The sequence below is a fragment of the Odocoileus virginianus genome, chromosome 10, assembly GCF_023699985.2.
Source record: "Odocoileus virginianus isolate 20LAN1187 ecotype Illinois chromosome 10, Ovbor_1.2, whole genome shotgun sequence".
Classification (NCBI taxonomy): domain Eukaryota; kingdom Metazoa; phylum Chordata; class Mammalia; order Artiodactyla; family Cervidae; genus Odocoileus; species Odocoileus virginianus.
In genome coordinates, this window is record NC_069683.1 from 28,457,102 (window position 1) to 28,480,057 (window position 22,956).

The 22,956-nt window shown below is 39.9% G+C and overlaps 1 protein-coding gene across 8 annotated transcripts in view; it reads left to right on the forward strand.

Moving 5' to 3' along the window:
* The window catches only part of C2CD3 (C2 domain containing 3 centriole elongation regulator), a 123,964-nt gene that overhangs the window by 71,073 nt on the left and 29,935 nt on the right, over positions 1-22,956 (forward strand). For 7 of the 8 annotated variants that reach the window (XR_002311300.2, XM_070473260.1, XM_070473261.1 and 4 more), the window contains 5 exons: positions 2,127-2,465; positions 11,221-11,359; positions 12,847-12,911; positions 20,487-20,692; positions 21,668-21,801. Coding sequence is in view for 7 of the 8 variants with exons in the window: in XM_070473260.1 (XP_070329361.1) it covers positions 2,127-2,465; positions 11,221-11,359; positions 12,847-12,911; positions 20,487-20,692; positions 21,668-21,801 (883 nt within the window). In the remaining variant the exon portion in view is untranslated. The remainder of the gene's footprint in view (positions 1-2,126; positions 2,466-11,220; positions 11,360-12,846; positions 12,912-20,486; positions 20,693-21,667; positions 21,802-22,956) is intronic. The other variant, XM_070473262.1, reaches the window with a different exon arrangement.

The window sequence follows — 22,956 nt, forward strand, 5'->3', positions numbered from 1 at the left end:
AAGGGATTCTCAGTGGCGCTGTGGGAGCGAGCACAGGGACACAACAGATCTTTGGTCCAAGGATGACATGTCAGTGGAAGTGATGCTTGACCTGAGTTTCAAAGGATTTAGAAATAAGTCAAGAAAAGGGGGAGAAAACAGTTTTCTAAATGGGAACAGCACGGGTGAAGGCACAGAGGAGGAAGCAGCCTGATACATTTTAGGTCTTGTAAGTAATTTGGTGCTGTTGGATCACAGGATATATAGGTTGGGAAATGGTGGGGAATGAAGCTAGAGAGGTGAGCGGGAGGATTGTGTGGGAAGCCTCTTCTAAGCAGGAGAGTTTAGGCTTTTTTCTCAGAGCTATGGAAAGCTATTTTAATGAGTTCTGAATAGAAGAGTGACTCAGCTTTACTTTGTAGAAAAATAAGTCTGGCAGCTATGCTACAGAATGAATTGAAGATGACCAGACTAGACTCTTTACAAATGTCATATTTATAAACCTTAATATTCCTATAAGGTAGTTTTCCTCACTATACAGTTGAAGAAACTGGGTCACAATCCTATCTTAGCTCTGTTAGCCTTGTGCTCCTGTGCTGTTACTGAGCAGGTAGCCCAAGCTAAAGGAGGACTGAGTATCAGGGTGATCATCCTAGATTCTCTGATTCTCTCTGGACCCAATAGGTATAATTCTGACTCTGGTGAGCACCTCGTCAAATGCCGTGTGCCCTATTTTGTCTGGACTGGCCTAGAGTCACTTCAGAGAGACTACAGAAAAAATCCTTGAAGTATGCAGAGCTCATTTGAACTAAAGTTCATAAATATAGGCTTATAACTTCACTCTGCTGAAGCAGGTGGGTTTGGGAAACTGAATATAGATTTAAGGATCAGAACTTGAACATAAAAAATTCTTTCCCCACTCCCCCACTCCTGTCAGCTTTTTATCCACTTGTAAAAGGGCCTTATACAAAGTGTAGCATTTTATGTTTATTGAATGGGTTGCAATCAGTTCATCTGATCATCCATCCAACCATCTTTCCAAGTACTATTAAATTTCTTGAGGATAAGGATTTAACAGTGTTGCTTTTGGTATCTTCCTTTCTATGACTTGCCCTTATTTTGTGCCTGTGATAATCCTCATAATCTACACATTGCATGGGGAAAAAACAGGTTGCCTAAAAACAGAAAAAGACAGGGAAGACTTTCTCTTATTGCAATCTGTGAATCAGTAAAGTCTTTTCCTGAATTGCTTATTGTTGTTCAGTCGCTAGATCATTTCCAACCTTTTGTGACCTCATGGACTGCAGCAGCACATCAGGCTTCCCTGTCCTTCACTGTTTCCTGGAGTTTGCTCAGATTCATGTCCACTGAGTCTGATGCTATCTAACCATCTCATCCTCTGCTGCCCTGTTAATTCGAATGAGTCTTATGAAGCAAACTTTGAGATTCTGAAGAAACTATTAGTGCCCTCTGCTCTATAAATAAATCTCATTTTAATACCCAGCAAACCAGAAAAGTTATATCTCTGGGTTTAAATCTGCCACTTATTGGAAAAGTCATCTTGCCAGGTTACTTAACCCCTCTGAGATTCTAGCACATGAAAAATACTCAACAGATACTCCCTTTTCTTTTTGCCTCCTGCCACCACCTCTTTCCCTTACAAATGATCTTCAGGGTTACTGCCAAAACCTATTTATTTGGTGAAACAGGCTAAATTGAGCATCAAGTCAGATTCCTAATAAGAGGCCTAAGAAGAGGAAACAGTGGGACTTATGGAAGAAAAGACAGGCTACTCTTGATTTCATCAAATGTTAAACTTTTAAGAGACTCCAGAAGTCATTTAAGTCTAGCTACCCCCTCTGCGCATGGATTCCTCCTATGGCAGCTGTGCCTGGTAGTCATTCAGCTTTGGCTTAAAATCCAGCCTCTCATTGCTTTCCATTATTTCAGATAGAGTTGGGGGGGTGCGGGGGAGACAGTAAAAACTCTCACAGTGTATATTAACCCCACAGTTTCTTTTGCAAGTTGGATGTTAGGGCCTATGGCCCTACCAAACAAAAGAGGACCACAAGCACCCTCAGTGAACATCTCCAGGTTTAGAAAGTGTTCCTGCTTGCCTCGATTTATTCTCCTCCATCCTCTTGCAGGTGTTTATCCCCTATTTGGACGAAACGCTTCCAACCTCTCGGGAGCTGCCTTGAGAGTTCATGTGGTTCTTTCCTCTCTTTCTTCACACCCTGGGCCCACTCATGAGCTGGACTCCATGGACTGCAGCAGCCACAGTGAGTCTGAGCAGGTCCCCAGAGGAGTTGATGAGATCCAGCTCTCTCCACCACATGGCCACCAGAAGTCTCCAGCCTCCACTCAGGTCCCCTGCAACACCACCACCACTGAAGTCTGCCCAGCCCAGGAGGGCCCTCCTGAGTCAGATGGAACTTTCACAGTCAGCATTCTGGTAGAGAGAGCAATGCACTTAAGCTTGAAAGGTATGTTCTTCTCACTTATCTATAAACAGGTATCTGACTCTGAAGGCTACAGTCCTGTCTTCATAAATCTTTCTAATCATGACAGGGTCTGGAGGAATTGCTAATCATCTTAATCAGTAATAATTATATTTCTCAAGCCTAAAGGTTTAAGCAGGATGAAAGCCTTTCTGAACCTAAGTGGACCTTAGGTTCAGGACCTTATAATTTTGTATATCATAAATTCCTCAGTCCAGAAACCAGAGTATCAACTTAGATACACCTCTTTTTCTTTTTCACCATCAAATCCTCAGATCCATTAAATTGCTGTGTTTCTGAAATTTCTGTTAGATCTCTACCTTTGTCTCTATCCATACCAACTTTGTCCCTCTTCAGTATACACCTAGGGCCAAGGATTCTTAGCACTGGATCTATAAACCCTCAGGGATCCAAGGATTCAAGTCAGGGTAGATGATCTTGGATAGGAAAATAATTACATCTTTATTTTTATTAACCTCTAACTAAAATTGAGGCTTTCCAGGTAGCCTAGTGGTAAAGAGTCTGCCTGCTAAGCAGGAGATATGGGTTTAATTCCTGGATCAGGAAGATCCCCTGGAGAAGGAAATAGAAACCCACTCCAGTATTCTTGCCTGGAAAATCCCATGGACAGAGGAGTCTGGCGGGCTACAGTCCATGGGGTTGCAAAGAGTTGGACATGACTCGGCGACTAAACAGTAGCATAGCAGCAACTAAAATTGAACATTTCTTCCAACTGTGAGTGTAGGCAATAAAGCCTAGTAATATTAACAGTACCTGTGATGCTGTCAACTATAGAAATCACAGGTATTTTCATATCCCATTTTAGCTACTGCAGATATCTTGGAATGTCGTTTATTCCTGTCATTACTGCAAAATCACAGTAGTTATTAAACCAAAGTAATTATTAAACCTAAAGCTTAATCTTATATATTAATAAAACACATATATTGCTGTGTCACAATTTTTTAATGTTTTGTTAACTTTGATTTCTTTGTAATCTTATGTATTTTACATTATTCATTAAAAAAAAAAAAAAAAACTACTACTAGAAGCAGCCCACAGACCTCCGCAGATGGCCGGAGTGCTCCATGGTACAAAGAACCCCTGCCCTACATTTTTCTCGCCCTCCCCCTACTTTTATTCATCCTCATAATCTCTCCTAAAATTTCCCCTTTTGCCATCACCCTTCTCTTTTGCCTGCTTAATTCCGATTCCTCTCTCAAGGCTCAGCACAAACGTCACCATTTACCATAGTTGCCTTGATGTAAGGGCCACGACCTATTTGCTCTCTTAGCACTTTTGCCCTTTTTATCATAGCATATATTGCAATACATTAATGCTAACATTATTTGCATGATTTTCTTCTCTACTAGGTAGGAGCTATTTAAGAGCAGAGACCTTGTCTCATTCATTTATTCATTCATTAAGCAACAAAACATATTCTGTTTGCTGTGTGAGCACTGTCCATGGTGCTGGGGATAAAGCAGTGAACAAAATGACAATAATAGCACCCTTATGAAGCTTACATTCTAGTAGGAATATATTCAGCCCTGTATTTCCAGGCAATAAGTTGTGTATGTTTGTGACTTTGAGCAGTTATTGTCTCTCTGTGTCTTGAATTTCTCATCTGTAAATGGCTGTGATTATCAGTTCTGAGATGTGTGATTATTCTGAGAGCTACAAATCCATAGCTTTGTGAGTCCAGAAGATTTCAATATTTATCTTCTGATTTGGCCTTCCTGCTTGGCTCCTGCAGATTCTGTGTTGCCTCTCAGTTTCTGCTGCGTATCCTTATTACTTTGGAACAGAAACAAAATTCATTCTCACAGTAACTGTTGTCTGTCTTTTATTTCTATTTCTCCATATCCATACTACCAACAAATGTTATTTCCAGAATTATAAGCTTCTACAAAGACCCTGAGGTTCTCAACCTTCTCATCACCTTTGTGTGTCAGAGACCTTGAAGCATTCTGTCTCAGGACAGAATCTTCTCCACATACAATCTTGCTGTGCTATATTGGAGATACTGAGGTCCTGTATGAGTCACAAAATTAGGAAACAGTTTTCGCTTTTTGACCGTCCTACCAGTGCAGCCCATCTGTGACAAGTCTGATAAGGAATGAATTTAAGGAAAGCACAAAAAAGCCTTGATTTTTGCAAAAATTGTTTTGGTGTTTGTTTTCGCATTGAAAATAAAATTTAATGTGCAAAAACATGGTTATGTTCCATTTTAGGGGTTGTCTCCATGTTGCAAAAAGCAAATATGCTTGTAACTTCTCAGACAGCAAATTGCATTTTTTAAATATGGCTTGACAACTATCAGTAATTTATTGAGCATCTCTTTGTAACAAATTCTATTCTCACTTTTGTACATTAATTATCTCACTTAATATCTTACCAGTATCCAGTATTCTTGGGCTTCCCTTGTGGCTTAGCTGATAAAGAATCTGCCTGCAATGCAGGAGACCTGGGTTCGATCCCTGGGTTGGAAAGATCCCCTGGAAAAGGGTAAGGCTACCCACTCCAGTATTCTGGCCTAGAGAATTCCATGGACTATATAGTCCATGGAGTACAAAGTTAGTCAAGAAACTGAGCGATTTTCACTTTAATCCTTACCACAAAGGATTATTTTATGAGCAGATTACAGTACATACCCATTTTATAAATGAGGAAACTGAAGCTCACAAAACTGAAATGACTTGAGTTACACAGTTGATAAGCTCTACAGAGCTGGAATTTTAATTCTAAAGCCTGACCTAAAGGAATTAATTTCACCTAAAGCCTGTGCTCTTTGGTCTAGTACACAGAGTCTTTACCATCCTGCCTCTCAGGATGTATTTATCAGTTTATCTGTGTTTATCATTTAGTCCTGCTTACACTCTGTATTACCAGGGTAATTGTGTACTGTATGTCCAGTCCTGTGCTCATGATGCAAGAATGGTAGTTCAGTTCAGCAAGCAGTAAATCTGTGCTAGGCCAGTGCCAGGTACAGAAAATGCAGAGCAAATGGCACACAGTTTCTGTCCTCTTAAGAGCTGATAACCCAGATAAGGGGATATGATGAATTGACTTGATTTTAGAGGGGCTGTGGACACAGTGGTGGCACCATGGTGACTTTCTTTCCCTTCTAGTCATAATATATATATAGCAAGCCAGTCCCTGGCTCATGCACCTTTCTTAGCCTAGATTCCTTTCTCCCTTCCCCAGTTACCAAATTCTTGCCAGCATCCTGCTCTTTCTGTCTGTTACCTTGTTCCAGCCATGCTGGCCTCTTTGCTTTTTCTTGAATGTATAGGCAAACTCCTGCTTTAAGGCTTTTAAATCTGATGTTCACTGTGTGCCTGGAACATTCTTCACTTTTGTCCTGGCTTTACTGAAATCACTGGCTCAGCTAGACCTTCCTTGGTCACCCATATAAACTTACAGCCTCCCCCAAAAATACCTGTCCCTTTTCCCTGCTTAATTTTTGTCTGTGGCCTTTAAATAGTGTATTTTGTTTATCTTCCATCTTTCCAGGAAAAGATTAAGTCCTATAGAAACAGCAGTTTCTTGATTTATTGACTGCTAACTCCCCAACACCTCGAACTGTGTCTAACACATAACATAAGCAGTAAATGTTAAATGAGGAAGCAGATGAATCTGAGACCTTGTTCAAATGCCCTTTATCTCCTTTTAATATGTTCTCTGCTTCGCCTCTCCTGCAGGAAAGTTGCTTATATGGAATTTAACAGAGGATAAGTTGCAGAGATTAGTAGATTCATTCAACAAATAGGTATTAAGTTCCTGCTGTATCCGGTACAAGGTATAGGATCATGTCCTCTTACCCAGAAAGTTTTATATCACCTTTTCTCTATTCTCACTGCTTCCTTGCATGTTCAGGCTTCAGGAACTTAGATTAATGGGATTGCCCTCTCAGTGATTGCTGTGAACAGTATTCTCTTTCAGTATCTTCTTCATTCTACTACTGAGATTATATTATGTCTGTTCAACAAATGTGACCTCATCTCTCCAGTTAAAATACTTTGTTGACTTCATGTCACTGCAGTCACAGTGGCCTAGCACACAGAGTACTGCCATGTGGCCTAATCAGTCTTTCCAACCTCATCTCTCACTGTTTCTTATATTAGGCAATTCGCTTTTTGCCAGTGCCCCATCCTCTATCATGTTACCCTTGATCGTGGTCTTTTCTCTACCTGGAACGCCTTCTCTCTTATTCAGTGAACTTGCTCCTCATCCTTTAAGAGTAAACTAGATGATACTAACACTTTGCAGCCTACTGACCACTCTATTAGTAGAAAACTTTCCTCTATGTTCCCAAAACTTCCTTATTCCACCACCATCCCTACACAGGTTTCCTCCTTCATATCACTTATTACTCTGTACTGAAAATGTTTCTTAATGTGTCTCTCCTTAGGCTGCCTGTTTCTTGGGGACAGGGACTGTGTGTTTATTCCTGTATCTCGATACCTGTGTCTTCATGATGCAACTAAGCAGGCATAATGTCCTTTTGTTTGTGAATACAATACTCGCTGCCTCTCGTATTTCTGGCATGAGTTACAAATCTGTAAATCACTTGTTATTTTGCCTCTTTCTGTTTAGCCAGGGCAGATTAAGCAACAGAATGGACACTTTCAGAGGTTTCTTGTCTCCCAAGTCCTACTCTCACAGTGATAGGCCCATATAGGCCTTCCCCCGCAAATATTGATGGTTCACTCAGACCCTGTGCTGGGCTCTGAGTGTACAGACCTGTGTGTCATCTCTCTGAAATGTGCTTCCAAATGATGATATAATAGGAAGACTTCTGGGATGAAATTCAGAAGACTGGCTTCTGGCCCTAGCTAAGTCATTAACTTGTATAGTGACTTTGGGCAACCCATTTCTCTTTTCCTCAATTGTAAAATGTAATAGTCTTATAAGATCATCTCTGAGCATATGGAGCTGAGGGCAGCCTATCCCACACTGTAAGTCAGCTACAAATTGCCAAGTTCTTGTGAAAATCCTGGGTGGATGCTTCCTTAATATCCATGTTGACCATCCTGCCTTCAGCAGTGCTCTCAGTGTGTCTGCCCCTCTCAGGCCTTAGAGGCGTCTTCACTGATAAAGGAAACAAATGACTCTTCAGTGCAAAGCTGCATGCAGAGGCTTCGTAAACAGCCCTGAATTATGCCTTACACCTGAGACAATGTAGTCCCCACTGTGGTCCTGGTTCTGAAATACAAGAGTTTCTTGGATACTTTTGTTAGAAGAAACTCTGAGAAACCTTCAAGAATCAGCTTCAGTACTCATAAGATTTGTGTACTTATACTAGACATGACCAGTATCTCTAGCCCTGCCTTACAGATGAAACCATCAAGGAACAGAGAGGTAAAGTGATTTGAGGTCATTTAAATTATACCCAGTGAAAACCAAAACCATCTTCAGTATCATCAGCCTTTAGAGGCTCTCTTTCAGCTACCCAGGCAGGGTTAGGGGTCCTTCTGCATTCCCACAGCCCCCTGTGCTCTTGGTATAGTCTTTATCTTATTGTATTATAATTATCTGTTTGTGTCTGCCTCCAGATCAAGAATCAGATCTGACTCATCTATGCATGTAAGCCACATTGCAGGTGTCAGTTAATGATAGCTTAACAAAACTGAGCTAAGTTTTTATTAATGTACAAATCTGGGCATTGCTTGAGGGAAAGTTTCCATCTATTGACTCCAGGCCAGAGGGAAAGCTTTTCTTTTAACCAGGTAGAATTAATTAGAAGTATTGCAATGGAATATCCCTGGAACAGGAGTTAGGAAACCTTCAGTTGACCAGATGTGTGACGAGCAAGCCACTTTACCTCTCTGTTCCTTGGTTGCTTTGTTTGTAAACTAGAGATAGAGATACCATCTTATGTGATTATCAGGGATGTTATCAGCTCAAATTTAGTGTGGATAAGAAAACTTACCCACACTAAAATAAGGAGTTACGGGACTTCCCTGGTGGTTAAGATTCTGAGCTGCCAATGCAGGAGGCACTGGTTCGATCCCTAGTCAGGGAACTAGATCCCACATGCTGTGTGGTACAGCCAAAAGATTTTAAAAATTAAAATTAAAAAAATAAGGAGTTATTATTTTAATCCCATTGGAGAAATTATACCATTTTTGATGCATAAAACTACTACTTTCCACACGTAGGTGAAACACAGGAAATTCAGTGAAGACTCTTAAACAGTAAAGGTGGCTCATCTCAAGTCCTCTTAACTGCTCTCAGTGTGTGTCCCAATTCAATAGGAGGTATAGCAGTTTTCATCTCGGCTGCCTCCAAAAGTATTTCAGAACTTGACCTTTCAGGGAAGGTGAACAGGCCCAGCCAGATTTCCAGCTGCAAGGGGAGAGCCAGGGAAACCTGATAGACTTGCTCTCCCAAGCTGATTTGTTTATCACTCGCCTGTTTGGCTGAAAGATGTATCTCTGTTCAAGACTGAATAAGGAACAGTTTTTTTTCCAAAGTAGAAATAGTACTTCTGTTTCACAGCCTCTAGCAAATAGCAGCCTCAAAAGTAGTGAACCTAAAAAGAGAGGGTTAAGGTATGAGAGAGAGATCTGGGCAGTATTGGTAGGCATCTAGCATCATAGAATTTATCGTAGGTAATTATCGAGTAATTTGAGAGTATATGTTTCTGATGAAGAAACTTGATGCCCAGAGGGTCAGAGTGAAGGCCCCAATATATCATGCTAAATCAGTGCAGAGTACACCAGAACCGAGGAGTCCTGTCTCAGAACCCCACGTGTCCTCTCTGCTGAGCTCTCAGCGCTGTCCTGAGCAGGTGCACTGCACGCGGACGAGGCCGCTTCTCTCTCTCCTCCTCCCTCTGTGTCTCCCATTTTTCTTGGTAGGTCTCAAGTTTAGTAGGTCTCTCTTCAACCCTGACAACCCTCTCAGGCCAAGGGCAGCAGGGAGTCTGCAAACCATTCTGAAGAGCTGTGGGCCTACTCTGTGCATTTAAGAGACTCTTAATTTAGTGAGGGAAACATAGACACAGATTATTATAGAATCTCCCTTGCTGTGAGGATTTGTGACATTTTTTGAAAGAAATCAGTTGAGAAACTTGAGACCTACTTAAAAAAATGGGAGACAGAGAGAGGGGGCTGAGATTGAGAAAGAGAGAAATGGAAGCTACGTCAGGGAGAGTCTAGTTGCCAGAAACAACTCACTCCAGCTGTTTTAAACAGAGAGAAGTTTAATGTAGAATGTTAAGGTACTTCAAGGTACTGGAAGGGCTCAGGGAGTTGGCTCTAGGCTAAGCTTTTAGGAGAGAACTAGTAGATCTTTTAAGTTAGAAATAACAGTGCCAACAGTGCAGTCCAGGGATCAGGAAATCATTTCTGTTACCATTTGGCCTCTGGGGACCCAGGGACACAACCCCTGAGCAGGAAACTCAGTGTCATCCTTGCAGTAGCAAGTGGAAAAGGAACGTGTCCTCTGCCTCCCGTCTGCCTTCCAAGTCTGTTATAATGGCATCTAATACATAGAGACCAGTATGTATCCATCTAGCACAGCAGAGTCGTGACCGTTTCAATCTCTGCAGTAAAGGAATGCAAAACAGTAAACGTAAGTGAGGGTGGATGCTGAGCAAGTCAGTCCATGTAATACTGTTAAGTTTCACGAAAATAAAAAAACTTTTTAAGATGATAGCTCAGTAGATAAAGGTAATACTAGTGTTATTCTGTACATTTCACATTAGTAATTTATTGATTTCTATTAGCTATTCTTTGATTACTGCCATTTTATTAGAATCATTTTTTTTCCTGCTCTTTCAAGAATATGCTTGTAAACTGGTTTGACCAGGTTGTAGCCAGTCTGTCTGTACCCCGGTTTTCATCTATATAATGAGAAGAATAATATCTTCCTCATAGGTTTGTTGTAAGGATTAAATGAGTTAATACACGTATAGTTCCTAGAAAAATGCTGGCACACAGCAAGTGGTATATGTTATCTACTACTATTATTTTTAAGGTTATATACTATGTGACTCCATCTATGTGATAATTTTTTTTACAATTTTATTTTTATTTATTTTTGGCTGAGCTTCATTGCTTCATGGGCTTTTCTGTAGTTGCAGTGAGCAGGGCCTCCTCTAGCTGCAGCGTGCAGGCCTCTCTCTGCGGTGGCTTCTCTCGTTGCAGAGCACAGGCTTTAGAGCACACAGACTTCAGTAGTTGCCACTCGTGGGCTCAGTGGTTGTGGCACGTGGGCTTAATTGCTCCACAGCATGAGGGCTCTTTCCAGACCAGGGATCGAACCCATGTCTCCTTCATTGGCAGGCAGATTCTTCACCACTGAGCCACCAGGGATGGCCACCAGATGTTAAGTACCATACATGTCATTTGAAGATGGGGTGGCCTAGATAGGCCTTGCCCAAGGTCACACATTGCCAAAGTCACACAGAATGTGTGTAGCAGAGCTGTCATTGATCATTGGACTTTTAAGTCTGGGTTCTTTGCAGTTCTATCTTTTTCCTCTTAATCCAGTGTTTTCCATCATCCCACAGAGTATAAGGAGATGGGAGAAGTTGTTTCTTGCTGGGTGGTATTTATGAACTGAGCCTTGAAAGAACAGTTTCAATAGCAGAAACATTTCAGACACGGGATAACTCAAAGATCCAAAGGTAGAAGATAGGAATGGTTCTTGTACCTATATAATGAAGGGCTTCCAGCACATTCTTTTTTGGTAGCCTAAAGTTTAGTCACTTCACTGTTTCCTATTTCAGGGAGCCCCTTGACACAGCGGAAAGTATCAATTCCCAGTTGTTGTGTATCCTTTGTAACAGCTGATGAGCCATCTCCTATCTACACCCAGGTGGTTGAAAACACAGATTCCCCCATCTGGAATTTTCAACAGCAATCAAGGTTTGTATTTTATGATGTACCATCAGCCTTCCAGAATCTGCTTTCTATTCCAAGAGACAGACAAAGTGAGGCATATAACAGACACTACAATACTGAGCAGACTTGGAGAATGCTTTCTTTATCAAACAATTATTTAATCCTAGTGCTTATGAATTCACAGCTAGTGGTGGTTTAAAGGTATTGTCGTGTGTTTTTTAGCTCCACTCAGTACAACTCAAAAATTATTCAATGAAGTCCTCCTATTTGCTCTGCTGTATTCTTGGGCAGTGGGAATTAAAGACAATGGATTAAAACAGTCCCTATAGACACCTCAGCTAAATGTGAAAGAATGTATACAAGTTATCTAGGTGAAGAAGGTGGAGATCTCCGGAAAGGCTATAGATTATGCATCTTTGGGAAAGATTTCTGATGCAGTAGGAAGAGCCTGGGCTTTGAAACTAGAGAGACTTGGCCTCCAACCCCATCTCTTGTCATTCACTAACTGTGTGAACAAGTTATATAACATTACTAAGCCTCAGATTCATCATCTGTAAAAATTGAGGTAATTGTGAGGTCAATTTATGAGGTCCAAATTATATGAAATTTAGAAATATTACCTCATGGTACATGGTAGGTACATAACAAATGCCAGATCTGATTTGAAAGCTCAAAAACAGAGGAGGTGGAAGAGTCCTGTCAACCACATGGCCTGCAGCTCAGAGGTTGGGGGCTGGCACAGAGGCCAGCTGCACAGGGCTCTCCTCCCTTTTCTGCTGTTACCTGTTTCATCATAATTAAAAGTGTGAGTTCTGTTACTAATTGTTGTTAATATTATCTTTACACTGCATTGCCTTTTGTAAAATTTAATTCTTGTCCACCAGCACTAGCCACACACATGGTATCTGATCTGCTATTTTCTCACAGTGTTTATGTACCTAGTTGAGTCTCAGCGGTTGCTCACATGTTCAGTGTTTTTGAAATTTGAGAGGTTGACCTGAGTCAGGAACTCTAACTGCAGTGACAATTCAGTAGTGAGAAGATGTCTAGAAGATGTCTGTGGTGAGCTACTGGAAATTACAGAAATTCTGGCCATAGTGGCCAGTACTTTATCTAAAATACCAAATCTGCCTCCAAAGGTAGGCGATCAGAGGGTTAAGCCCAGCGTAGGTGCTCAATAAACATTCTTTTCCTCTCTTCTCACTGCCTCCACCTACCACGATGAGATATGAGAACAATCCTTACCTGTTCCAATAAAATGGGGGCCACGGGTGTTGGGGGAAAGAATACCACATCCGGGTTGCATGTTTTCAGTTCTTGACAAGTTACTAGTTACATCACCTCTCTGAACTTCCATCCCCTGCTTTTAGAGGATAAAAATATATCCTAGAAGATGATCATGAGCTTGAAAGGAAAGTGATTTGCAAACTTTAAGATAGCCTTCAAGTCTGGGTTTCATACTAGAGAAGCTTCCTACACGGTTAATTTATGGTGCTTGTTTTATTTACTAGGCTTTCGAAAGAGCTTCTTTTGGACCCACAACAAACTCTGGTCTTCAAAGTTTGGCATAAAGGAGGTATGAACTGTTTCTTTGGTTATAAAATAAGTCCACATCATATTAATTTGCCAATCTTTTTTTAACCAAGTAAAACCATGGCACTGATGGTGCTGGGAACATGTATGTGTGTTAGAGGTGATCCCATAGAATGGCATGTCATTCTCTGGTGGAATTTAAATCCTTAGAGACCATATCATTTTGTTTGACTGCGTACTTTGTTTTTATTAGTGAATGGCAATATACCTTTAGAAATATCTCTAATCTTGTAAGGTAAGAATACAACTAGTTAGATTTTATGTATATAAAAACTGAGGCCCAAGAAAGTTTAGTGGCTTGACTAAGGTCATATACCTATTAATTGATGGAGCTAGGATTCAAACTCACTTTCTCTTTTTTTGGCCACACACAAGGTTTGCAGAATCTTAGTTCCCCGATCAGGGATTAACACAGGTCCCGGCAGGGGAAGTGCCAAGTCCTAACCACTGGACAAACAGGGCATTCTCCTCAGACCCAGTTCTGACTGGCTGTTTAGCCTTTACTATTGGTACTTCACCAGACTAGTAAGGTTGAATGATTCAGAAAAATAAGCTGATTAGGACATTCAGCTATCTCACAGCTCTTAGAAAATTTTGTCTCACTAAATCCCTCCTTACAAACCTAGGTCCTTTAAGATTCCTGCTGGATCTTGGTTTCCAAACCTTCAATGGTTTTGAGTTATCTATAGCATCATAGTGTTTGCTTACCAATGGGTAACCCTAAAATCTAACAAAGACCTGAGGGTCGTCAGGGGGTAAAGGAGATCGACTCACCAGGCTCCCTTCTTGTGCTCCTCTTTGGGAGTGATGCCTTGGATCTGGTTTTGGTGATTGGTCCCATGCTGCTGCCAAGGATTCCCAACCCCGCCCATCCTCATTAGTGGGTCAGAAACTGACCATAATTCAGTTTTCTGTAAATCATTGCAAGGAATTCCTGCTATATTCAGCTCAGCGCAACACTCCTCTCTAGTTTTCTATTCCTGTCTTCTCTCTGAAGTATTCCAAATTGTCAAGCAGACCAGACCTTGCCTCAATTCAACAGTTACTTCAGCAGGAAAAAAGAATAAATTTCGGTCTTATGCAGATCTGTATTCAAATCTTGGCTCTGCTATTTACAGACTGTGTGACCTGAGATAAATTGCTCTACCTGTTTGGGTCTTTGTTTCCTTATTTACAAAATTAGGATTAATAGAACCTGCAATGCAGGGTTTTTGATGGAGAAGGAAATAGCAACCCACTCCAGTATTATTGCCTGAAAACCTGATGAACAAAGGAGCTTGGCAGGCTCCAAGCCTGCAGTCCATGGGGTTGCAAAGAGTTGGACATGATTTAGCAACTGAACAATAACAACAACAGTTTTTGTAAGGGTTAAAGATAAAATTTATATAAAGTATTTGGGACAAATACAAAATACAAATACAAAAATTGGCACTTAATAAGTGGAGCTGTTTTTATTATTATGCCTACTATGTGTAAAATACAGTGCTAGGGCTGTTAGGTATGGAGATGAAGAAAATACATTTCCTGCCTTTCAGGACCCTTAGACAATTGTGTAGAACCCGATGTAAAGGGGTTCTCTCAGTGTATGTAGACTTGCTTAACTCCATCCTTTTCTTAACTCCATCCTTTCCACACAGATTGAAGGAACCTGTTGTAAAAGGTACTCAGACCAGACCAAGCTGTGTTCAATAAATATTTGAGTTCCTACTCTGTGCCAGGAACTGTGCTAAGTGATGGGGATACAAAGGTAAAACAAGACATACAGGATGCTCTGGTAGCAGACTTCTAACCCAGACTTAGGATGTTAGAGAAGGCTTTGAGGGGCATACCTCTGATGAGAAATGAAGGGACCTGACATTGTATGGTCAGAAGGGATAGTAGATACAAAAGCCTAAAGTAAAGAAAGAGTACAAGGGAAGTTCAGGATCACTGGAGCATAAGACTGCAAAGGGAGAATGTGGGATTGACTGCTGAATCTGATATTAAATTTAACTTACTGGATTAAAATTATTAAATTTATTAAATAAATTTAAATTTATTTTAATTTTAAATTAATTTTTAAAATTAAATAAAACTTATTAAAATTAACTTACTGGATTCCCTGGCAATCCAGTTTTTAAGACTTTGCACTTATACTTTAGAGGGTGTGGGTTTGACCTAGGATAACTGCATGCTTCGTGGTGCAGTCAAAAAAATTTTTGTATGAAAGAGGAAATTAATAGTAACACAATAATAGTAGGAGACTTTAATACCCCACTCACAACTATGGATAGATCAACTAAACAGAAAATGAACAAGGAAACACAAACTTTAACGGACACAATGGACCAGCTAGACCTAATTGATATCTATAGGACGTTTCACCCCAAAACAATCAACTTCACCTTTTTCTCAAGTGCACATGGAACTTTCTCCAGAATAGATCACATCCTGGGCCATAAATCTAGTCTTGGTAAATTCAAAAAGATTGAAATCATTCCAGTCATCTTTTCTGACCACAGTGCAGTAAGATTAGATCTCAATTACAGGAAAAAAATTATTAAAAATTCAAACATATGGAGGCTAAACAACACGCTTCTGAATAACCAACAAATCATAGAAGAAATCAAAAAAGAAATCAAAATATGCATAGAAATGAATGAAAATGAAAACACAACAACCCAAAACCTATGGGACACTGTAAAAGCAGTGCTAAGGGGAAGATTCATAGCATTACAGGCCTACCTCAAGAAACAAGAAAAAAGTCAAATAAATAACCTAACTCTACACCTAAAGCAACTAGAGGAGGAAAAAATGAAGAACCCCAGGGTTAGTAGAAGGAAAGAAATCTTAAAAATTAGGGCAGAAATAAATGCAAAAGAAACTAAAGAGATCATAGCAAAAATTAACAAAGCTAAAAGCTTGTTTTTTGAAAAAATAAACAAAATTGACAAACCATTAGCAAGACTCATTAAGAAACAAAGGGAGAAGAACCAAATTAACAAAATTAGAAATGAAAATGGAGAGATCACAAAAGACAACACTGAAATACAAAGGATCATAAGAGACTACTACCAGCAGCTCTATGCCAATAAAATGGACAACTTGGAAGAAATGGACAAGTTCTTAGAGAAGTATAACTTTCCAAAACTGAGCCAGGAAGAAATAGAAGATCTTAACAAAACGATCACAAGCAAGGAAATCGAAACTGTAATCAGAAATCTTCCAGCAAACAAAAGCCCAGGACCAGATGGTTTCACAGCTGAATTCTACCAAAAATTTAGAGAAGAGCTAACACCTATCTTACTCAAACTCTTCCAGAAAATTGCAGAAGGTAAACTTCCAAACTCATTCTATGAGGCCACCATCACCCTAATTGCAAAACCAGACAAAGATGCCACAAAAAAAGAAAACTACAGGCCAATATCACTGATGAACATAGATGCAAAAATCCTTAACAAAATTCTAGCAAACAGAATCCAACAACATATTAAAAAAATCATTCATCATGACCAAGTGGGCTTTATCCCAGGAATGCAAGGATTCTTTAATATCGCAAATCAATCAATGTAATACACCACATTAACAAATTGAAAGATAAAAACCATATGATTATCTCAATAGATGCAGAAAAAGCCTTTGACAAAATTCAACATCCATTTATGATTAAAACTCTCCAGAAATCAGGAATAGAAGGAACATACCTCAACATAATAAAAGCTATATATGACAAACCCACAGCAAGCATCACCCTCAATGGTGAAAAATTGAAAGCATTTCCCCTGAAATCAGGAACAAGACAAGGGTGCCCACTCTCACCACTACTATTCAACATAGTTTTGGAAGTTTTGGCCACAGCAATCAGGGCAGAAAAAGAAGTAAAAGGAATCCAGATAGGAAAAGAAGAAGTGAAACTCTCTGTTTGCAGATGACATGATCCTCTACATAGAAAACCCTAAAGACTCTACCAGAAAATTACTAGAGCTAATAGAAAACCCTAAAGACTCTACCAGAAAATTACTCGAGCTAATCAATGAATACAGTAAAGTTGCAGGATATAAAATTAACACAAGAAATCTCTTGCATTCCTATACACTAACAATGAGAAAACAAAGAGAAATTAAGGAAACAATACCATTCACCATTGCAACAAAAAGAATAAAATACTTAGGAGTATATCTACCTAAAGAAACAAAAGACCTATACATAGAAAACTATAAAACACTGATGAAAGAAATCAAAGAGGACACAAACAGATGGAGAAATATACCGTGTTCATGGATTGGAAGAATCAATATTGTCAAAATGGCTATACTACCCAAAGCAATCTATAGATTCAATGCAATCCCTATCAAACTACCAACGGTATTTTTCACAGAACTAGAACAAATAATTTCACAATTTGTATGGAAATACAAAAAAACCTCGAATAGCCAAAGTAATCCTGAGAAAGAAGAATGGAACTGGAGGAATCAATCTGCCTGACTTCAGACTCTACTACAAAGCCACAGTCATCAAGACAGTATGGTACTGGCACAAAGACAGAAATATAGATCAATGGAACAGAATAGAAAGCCCAGAGATAAATCCACGAACCTATGGTCACCTTATCTTCGACAAAGGAGGCAAGGATATACAATGGAAAAAAGATAACCTCTTTAACAAGTGGTGCTGGGAAAACTGGTCAACCACCTGTAAAAGAATGAAACTAGAACACTTTCTAACACCATACACAAAAATAAACTCAAAATGGATTAAAGATCTAAATGTAAGACCAGAAACTATCAAACTCCTAGAGGAGAACATAGGCAAAACACTCTCTGACATAAATCACAGCAGGATCCTCTATGACCCACATCCCAGAATTTTAGAAATAAAAGCAAAAATAAACAAATGGGACCTAATGAAACTTAAAAGCTTTTGCACAACTAAGGAAACTATAAGCAAGGTGAAAAGACAGCCCTCAGATTGGGAGAAAATAATAGCAAACGAAGCAACAGACAAAGGATTAATCTCAAAAATATACAAGCAACTCCTCCAGCTCAACTCCAGAAAAATAAATGACCCAATCAAAAAATGGGCCAAAGAACTAAACAGACATTTCTCCAAGGAAGACATACAGATGGCTAACAAACACATGAAAAGATGCTCAACATCACTCATTATCAGAGAAATGCAAATCAAAACCACAATGAGGTACCATTATACACCAGTCAGGATGGCTGCTATCCAAAAGTCTACAAGCAATAAATGCTGGAGAGGGTGTGGAGAAAAGGGAACCCTCTTACACTGTTGGTGGGAATGCAAATTAGTACAGCCACTATGGAAAACAGTGTGGAGATTTCTTAAAAAGCTGGAGATAGAACTGCCATATGACCCAGCAATCCCACTTCTAGGCATACACACCAAGGAAACCAGATCTGAAAGAGACACGTGCACCCCAATGTTCATCACAGCACTGTTTATAATAGCCAGGACATGGAAGCAACCCAGATGCCCATCAGCAGACGAATGGATGAGGAAGCTGTGGTACATATACACCATGGAATATTACTCAGCCATTAAAAAGAATTCATTTGAATCAGTTCTAATGAGATGGATGAAACTGGAGCCCATTATACAGAGCGAAGTAAGCCAGAAAGATAAAGACCATTACAGTATACTAACACATATATATGGACTTTAGAAAGATGGTAATGATAACCCTATATGCAAAACAGAAAAAGAGACTCAGATGTATAGAACAGACTTGTGGACTCTGGGAGAAGGCGAGGGTGGGATGTTTCAAGAGAACAGCATTGAAACATGTATATTATCTAGGGTGAAACAGATCACCAGCCCAGGTTGGGTGCATGAGACAAGTGCCTGGTGGACTGGGAAGACCCAGAGGGATCGGGTGGAGAGGGAGGTGGGAGGGGGGACTGGGATGGGGAATACATGTAAATCCATGGCTAATTCATTTCAATGTATGACAAAAACTACTGTAATGATGTAAAGTAATTAGCCTCCAACTAATAAAAATAAATGGAAAAAAATAATAATAAATAAATTTAAGTTGCAGTTTGTGGGGTTTCAGTTCACTGACCAGGGATCGAACCTGAGCCACAGCAGTGAAAGCCCAAAATCCTATTCCTTAAGCAGCCGGGGAACTCCTGATTTTTTTTCTTGATGATCAGTTTAGCCAGATTTCTCCTCCACTGTGTTTAGGATAAAGTGCTTTCATGTTAGGCAGAACCTTCAAATGGGATTGCCTAAAGTTATTATATAACAAGAACAGGGTACATCTTTGACAACCAAAGAGAACAAGATTAGCTTTCTTTGAAAAGCAAGAATATCTTTGGAGAACAAATCAATGGCTCTCCATCATTCTTCACCCGCAGTGGGTAAGAATTACATGACCCCTACTCCGGGGAAAACAACTTCAAATGTTCCTACAGTCTAACTTTGTCCAAGTTAAAGAGAATCTTAGATCTGGTTCAGCACTTCTCCTATATATGAAACTTGAGGCCCAGGAAATTAGAATAATGAGTTTTCAAGTCAAAGCCACATTTAGATTTGCTGTTGTAGTACACTGCTTCTTAGTCTCTGTCTACAGTGGCCGGTTCACACATGCTTTCAGTGGATGTCTTACCTAGTTCCTGTGGTGTAGGAAGATGCTATGCCAGGTATGGAAAGTTTAGGGAACATAAAGTGAGTTATACTTGGTCTCAGCTTTTAGGTAGGTCCCAGTCTAGAGAATAGCAGACTGTGTAAACAAAAGTTAGACAGTGTGTGATGAGTCCAGTGTCAAAGGAATCGTGAAACTCATGACCACTCTTGAAAATTTGCGTTCCTTGATTTATTCAGCAAATTGAAAACTGAGAATTGTGTCCATGTTTGGTAGAATCAGTCCTTGATTCAGTGTAGGGAGTGGAGCCTATACAAAATAGGAGCATGTAAGGGGACAGGGGTCTGTTTGTCCTCAGCTACTTTCATGTTAGAAGTGAGGAAGCAGTAAATCTGAAAATAAAGGTCATTGCATGGTAGCTTATCCAACCAAGAAGGGGTCTTCTCTGTCATTAAGAGCCGCCTGAGCCCAAACTCATTTTGTACCCTGTACTGGTTTTTTAGGGGATTGTTTGTCTTCTGTGTGTGTGTATGTGTTCTTAATTAAATATAATACATGTGTATGTTATAGAAAATTTGAAAAATACAGAGAACTATAAGTAAGAAAATGCAAATCATTCATAATTCCAAGAGTGATTTTTTTTCAAGAACCACTTCCCTAAGGAAAATCAGTGAGACCTGGTGCCCTAGGAAGAAGAACAAGTGTCTCTTATGTTTAAGGGATGTTTTCCAGTAGCCTATATGAAGAGGACAGAGCTCAACCCTGCGAGCTTTTCCCTACCATACAAAAAAATATACAGTAGTTGGAAAACAGGCTATGGTTGCCAGCCTCTTATCCTCGTTATCTGTACTCTCTGTTGATTGTGGAGTCACTGAACCCTCCCACCCCCTAAACCACCTCTGTGTGCCACCTTGAAGCCCAGTGGCAAGATGTGCCCGGCCACACTGCCCAGCTCTTCTTTCTCCCCCACAGATGAGGAGAGGGTGATTGGCTTTGCCTCTGTGGACCTCTCCCCACTTCTCTCTGGCTTCCAGTTTGTCTGTGGCTGGTACAACATCACAGACTTCAGTGGAGAGTGCCAAGGGCAGATAAAAGTTGCTGTCTCCCCTTTGGAGAGTTTGATTCATCTCAAAGAAGAAAGACAAGCAAGACGTGAGGTGGGGAACCCAGGATCACTGGTATGTATCTTTATTCACATCCTTAACCAATAAAGTTCTACTGAGCAAAACCTATAAAAAGATAGTTTACATGTGTTTGGTACTTTCCAGTGTATAGAATGCATTTCTGTTTTATAATGACTTAATGACGTTTTGGGGTGAAAATATTCTGAAATTACATGGTGGTGATGGATACTATTGAAAAACCACTGAATTGAACACTTACTTTCAAAGGGTGAATTTTATAATACATGAATTAAATCTCAATTTTTTTAATAAAATAAGGTTAGATAGAGTGTGGAACCTGAAACCACATTAGATAAACTTTAAAAATAAAAAGTTATGGTAACATCTTTGGTCTCTTAAAAAAAGAGAGAAAATGGGAAGAGGGAAATTGATGTTAGTAAGTATAGACAACTCTTTCAGGGAGTTTAACCATAAAGGAAAAGAAAATTTTCCAGACTGTCCCAGATAGGGAAGCTCCGTCAAGGGCAGACTGTGTTACGCATGCCTGATCCAGGGTTTGGCAGAGTGGGGTTCAGTAAATGTCAGATGAGTTACTGAGTGAATAAATGCATGCATGAGAAAATGATAGTTTAAATAATCCCCTTTGTAGGAGGGCCTTTTCTTTACATCAACCCGAGTAATCATGTGATAAGAACTATCACAGCCAGATTATCCTCACATGTAAAGAAAATGTAAGATGTCTAGCCAGGGGTTCACAAACTAGATGGAGGAAACAAGAGCATAAATAAAAATAAAGCAACTTTTAAAAAGCAGTCTGACATTGTAGTTTGTCAAATAAGGATGATAATAGTACCTCCCTCACAAGAGTGTGATATATAAATGAGAAAATGCATATAAATTATTGCTTGGTACAGTGTTCAACAGAAAATAGTAAGTTATACAATAAATTTTACAAATTTATTTATACTGCTTTATTCCAAAAGGATTTGTGACAAGTGTGCACAAGTGTTTTTCTCATTGCTTCTGCAGATCCCAGTATACAGTACCGTCTCCTTCCCTGCCTCTGCTGTGTATGCTGCATTCCCTGGCTGCACTGCAGGACAGACCCCAGAACTGCCTGCTCACCCCTCATCAAAGGAGGTTGATTTCTCCTCTCCTGGGAGGTGAGTGATTTCTTGATGACAGGAAGAGATGGGGTCCAGAATGGAAGTGTGGAAACTAGCTTGTCATTTCTCTTTCCTTTATTAGAGGAAGAAATGAGAAACAGGCAAAGACTAGTGACCTTCTTTCATAAGCCCAGGGAACCCCAAGATCATATGAAAACAAAATTTTTATAAAATTAGGTACTAAAAATTTTACTGCTATCAAAAGGGTAGCTTCAGTGCAAGGGATTCGTTTCTTCTCAGAGACCTTTAACCTTCATGCCTAAAAGCAATCATCAGCTATGTGAGAAACATAACATGACCTTTCCCCTCCCAAACCTACGTGCCAGGTTATTGTGTAAAAAGCACCTGGCATTCTCATTTCACCAAACTAACTGGATATGCTTATGTATATTAGGGCTAGAATACATTCCATCCTGTCAAAGGATAGAATCTAAGATTTAAGATTGCTTCTTTCCACCCCACTCTCCTCAGGCCCTAGTACCATTTGACATCCCTCTGCCTCCATCAGTCTTCTCCACGTCTCTCTCTCCACTTTAGGGAGAAGGCAAGGGATCGTGTAGCAGCCACTCCTACAGTAGCAGTTACTGAGACCATTTATTCCAGGAAAGATGCTCTTATACTGCTTAGCCACGCAAAGGCCTGTCTGAGTGCTATATAGCATTTCTACCACATGAAGAGAGCCTCTGCATAGAAGGAGCCCATGTGTCTGTGAAGCCCTAGTTTAGAAAATTTCTCTTAACCTGTTTTATAGATGTTACATTGACCATAGCTAGTCAATGAGACAGTCAAAGGAATCTCAAAATAATTATGCTGAGAGAGAAAAGCTAGACAAAGAGTACATTGCATGTGATTCCATTTGTATAAAATTCTAGAAAATGTGTACTAATCTGTAGTGACAGAAGGCAAATCAGTCTTCAGCCATACCACCCTGAACATGCCCGATCTGGTTTCTGATCTCAGAAACTAAGCTTGAATGGGAGAAAGCAAATCAGTGGTTGCCTAGAGACAAAGCAGGATGAATGGAGTGGGAAGGAGGGAGGAATTTTCAAAGATGGAGGAAACTTTTAGGAGTGATGGATATGTTCATTATCTTGAAATGGTAATGGTTTCCTTAGAGGTACGTTTGTGTCAAAACACATCATACTATACACT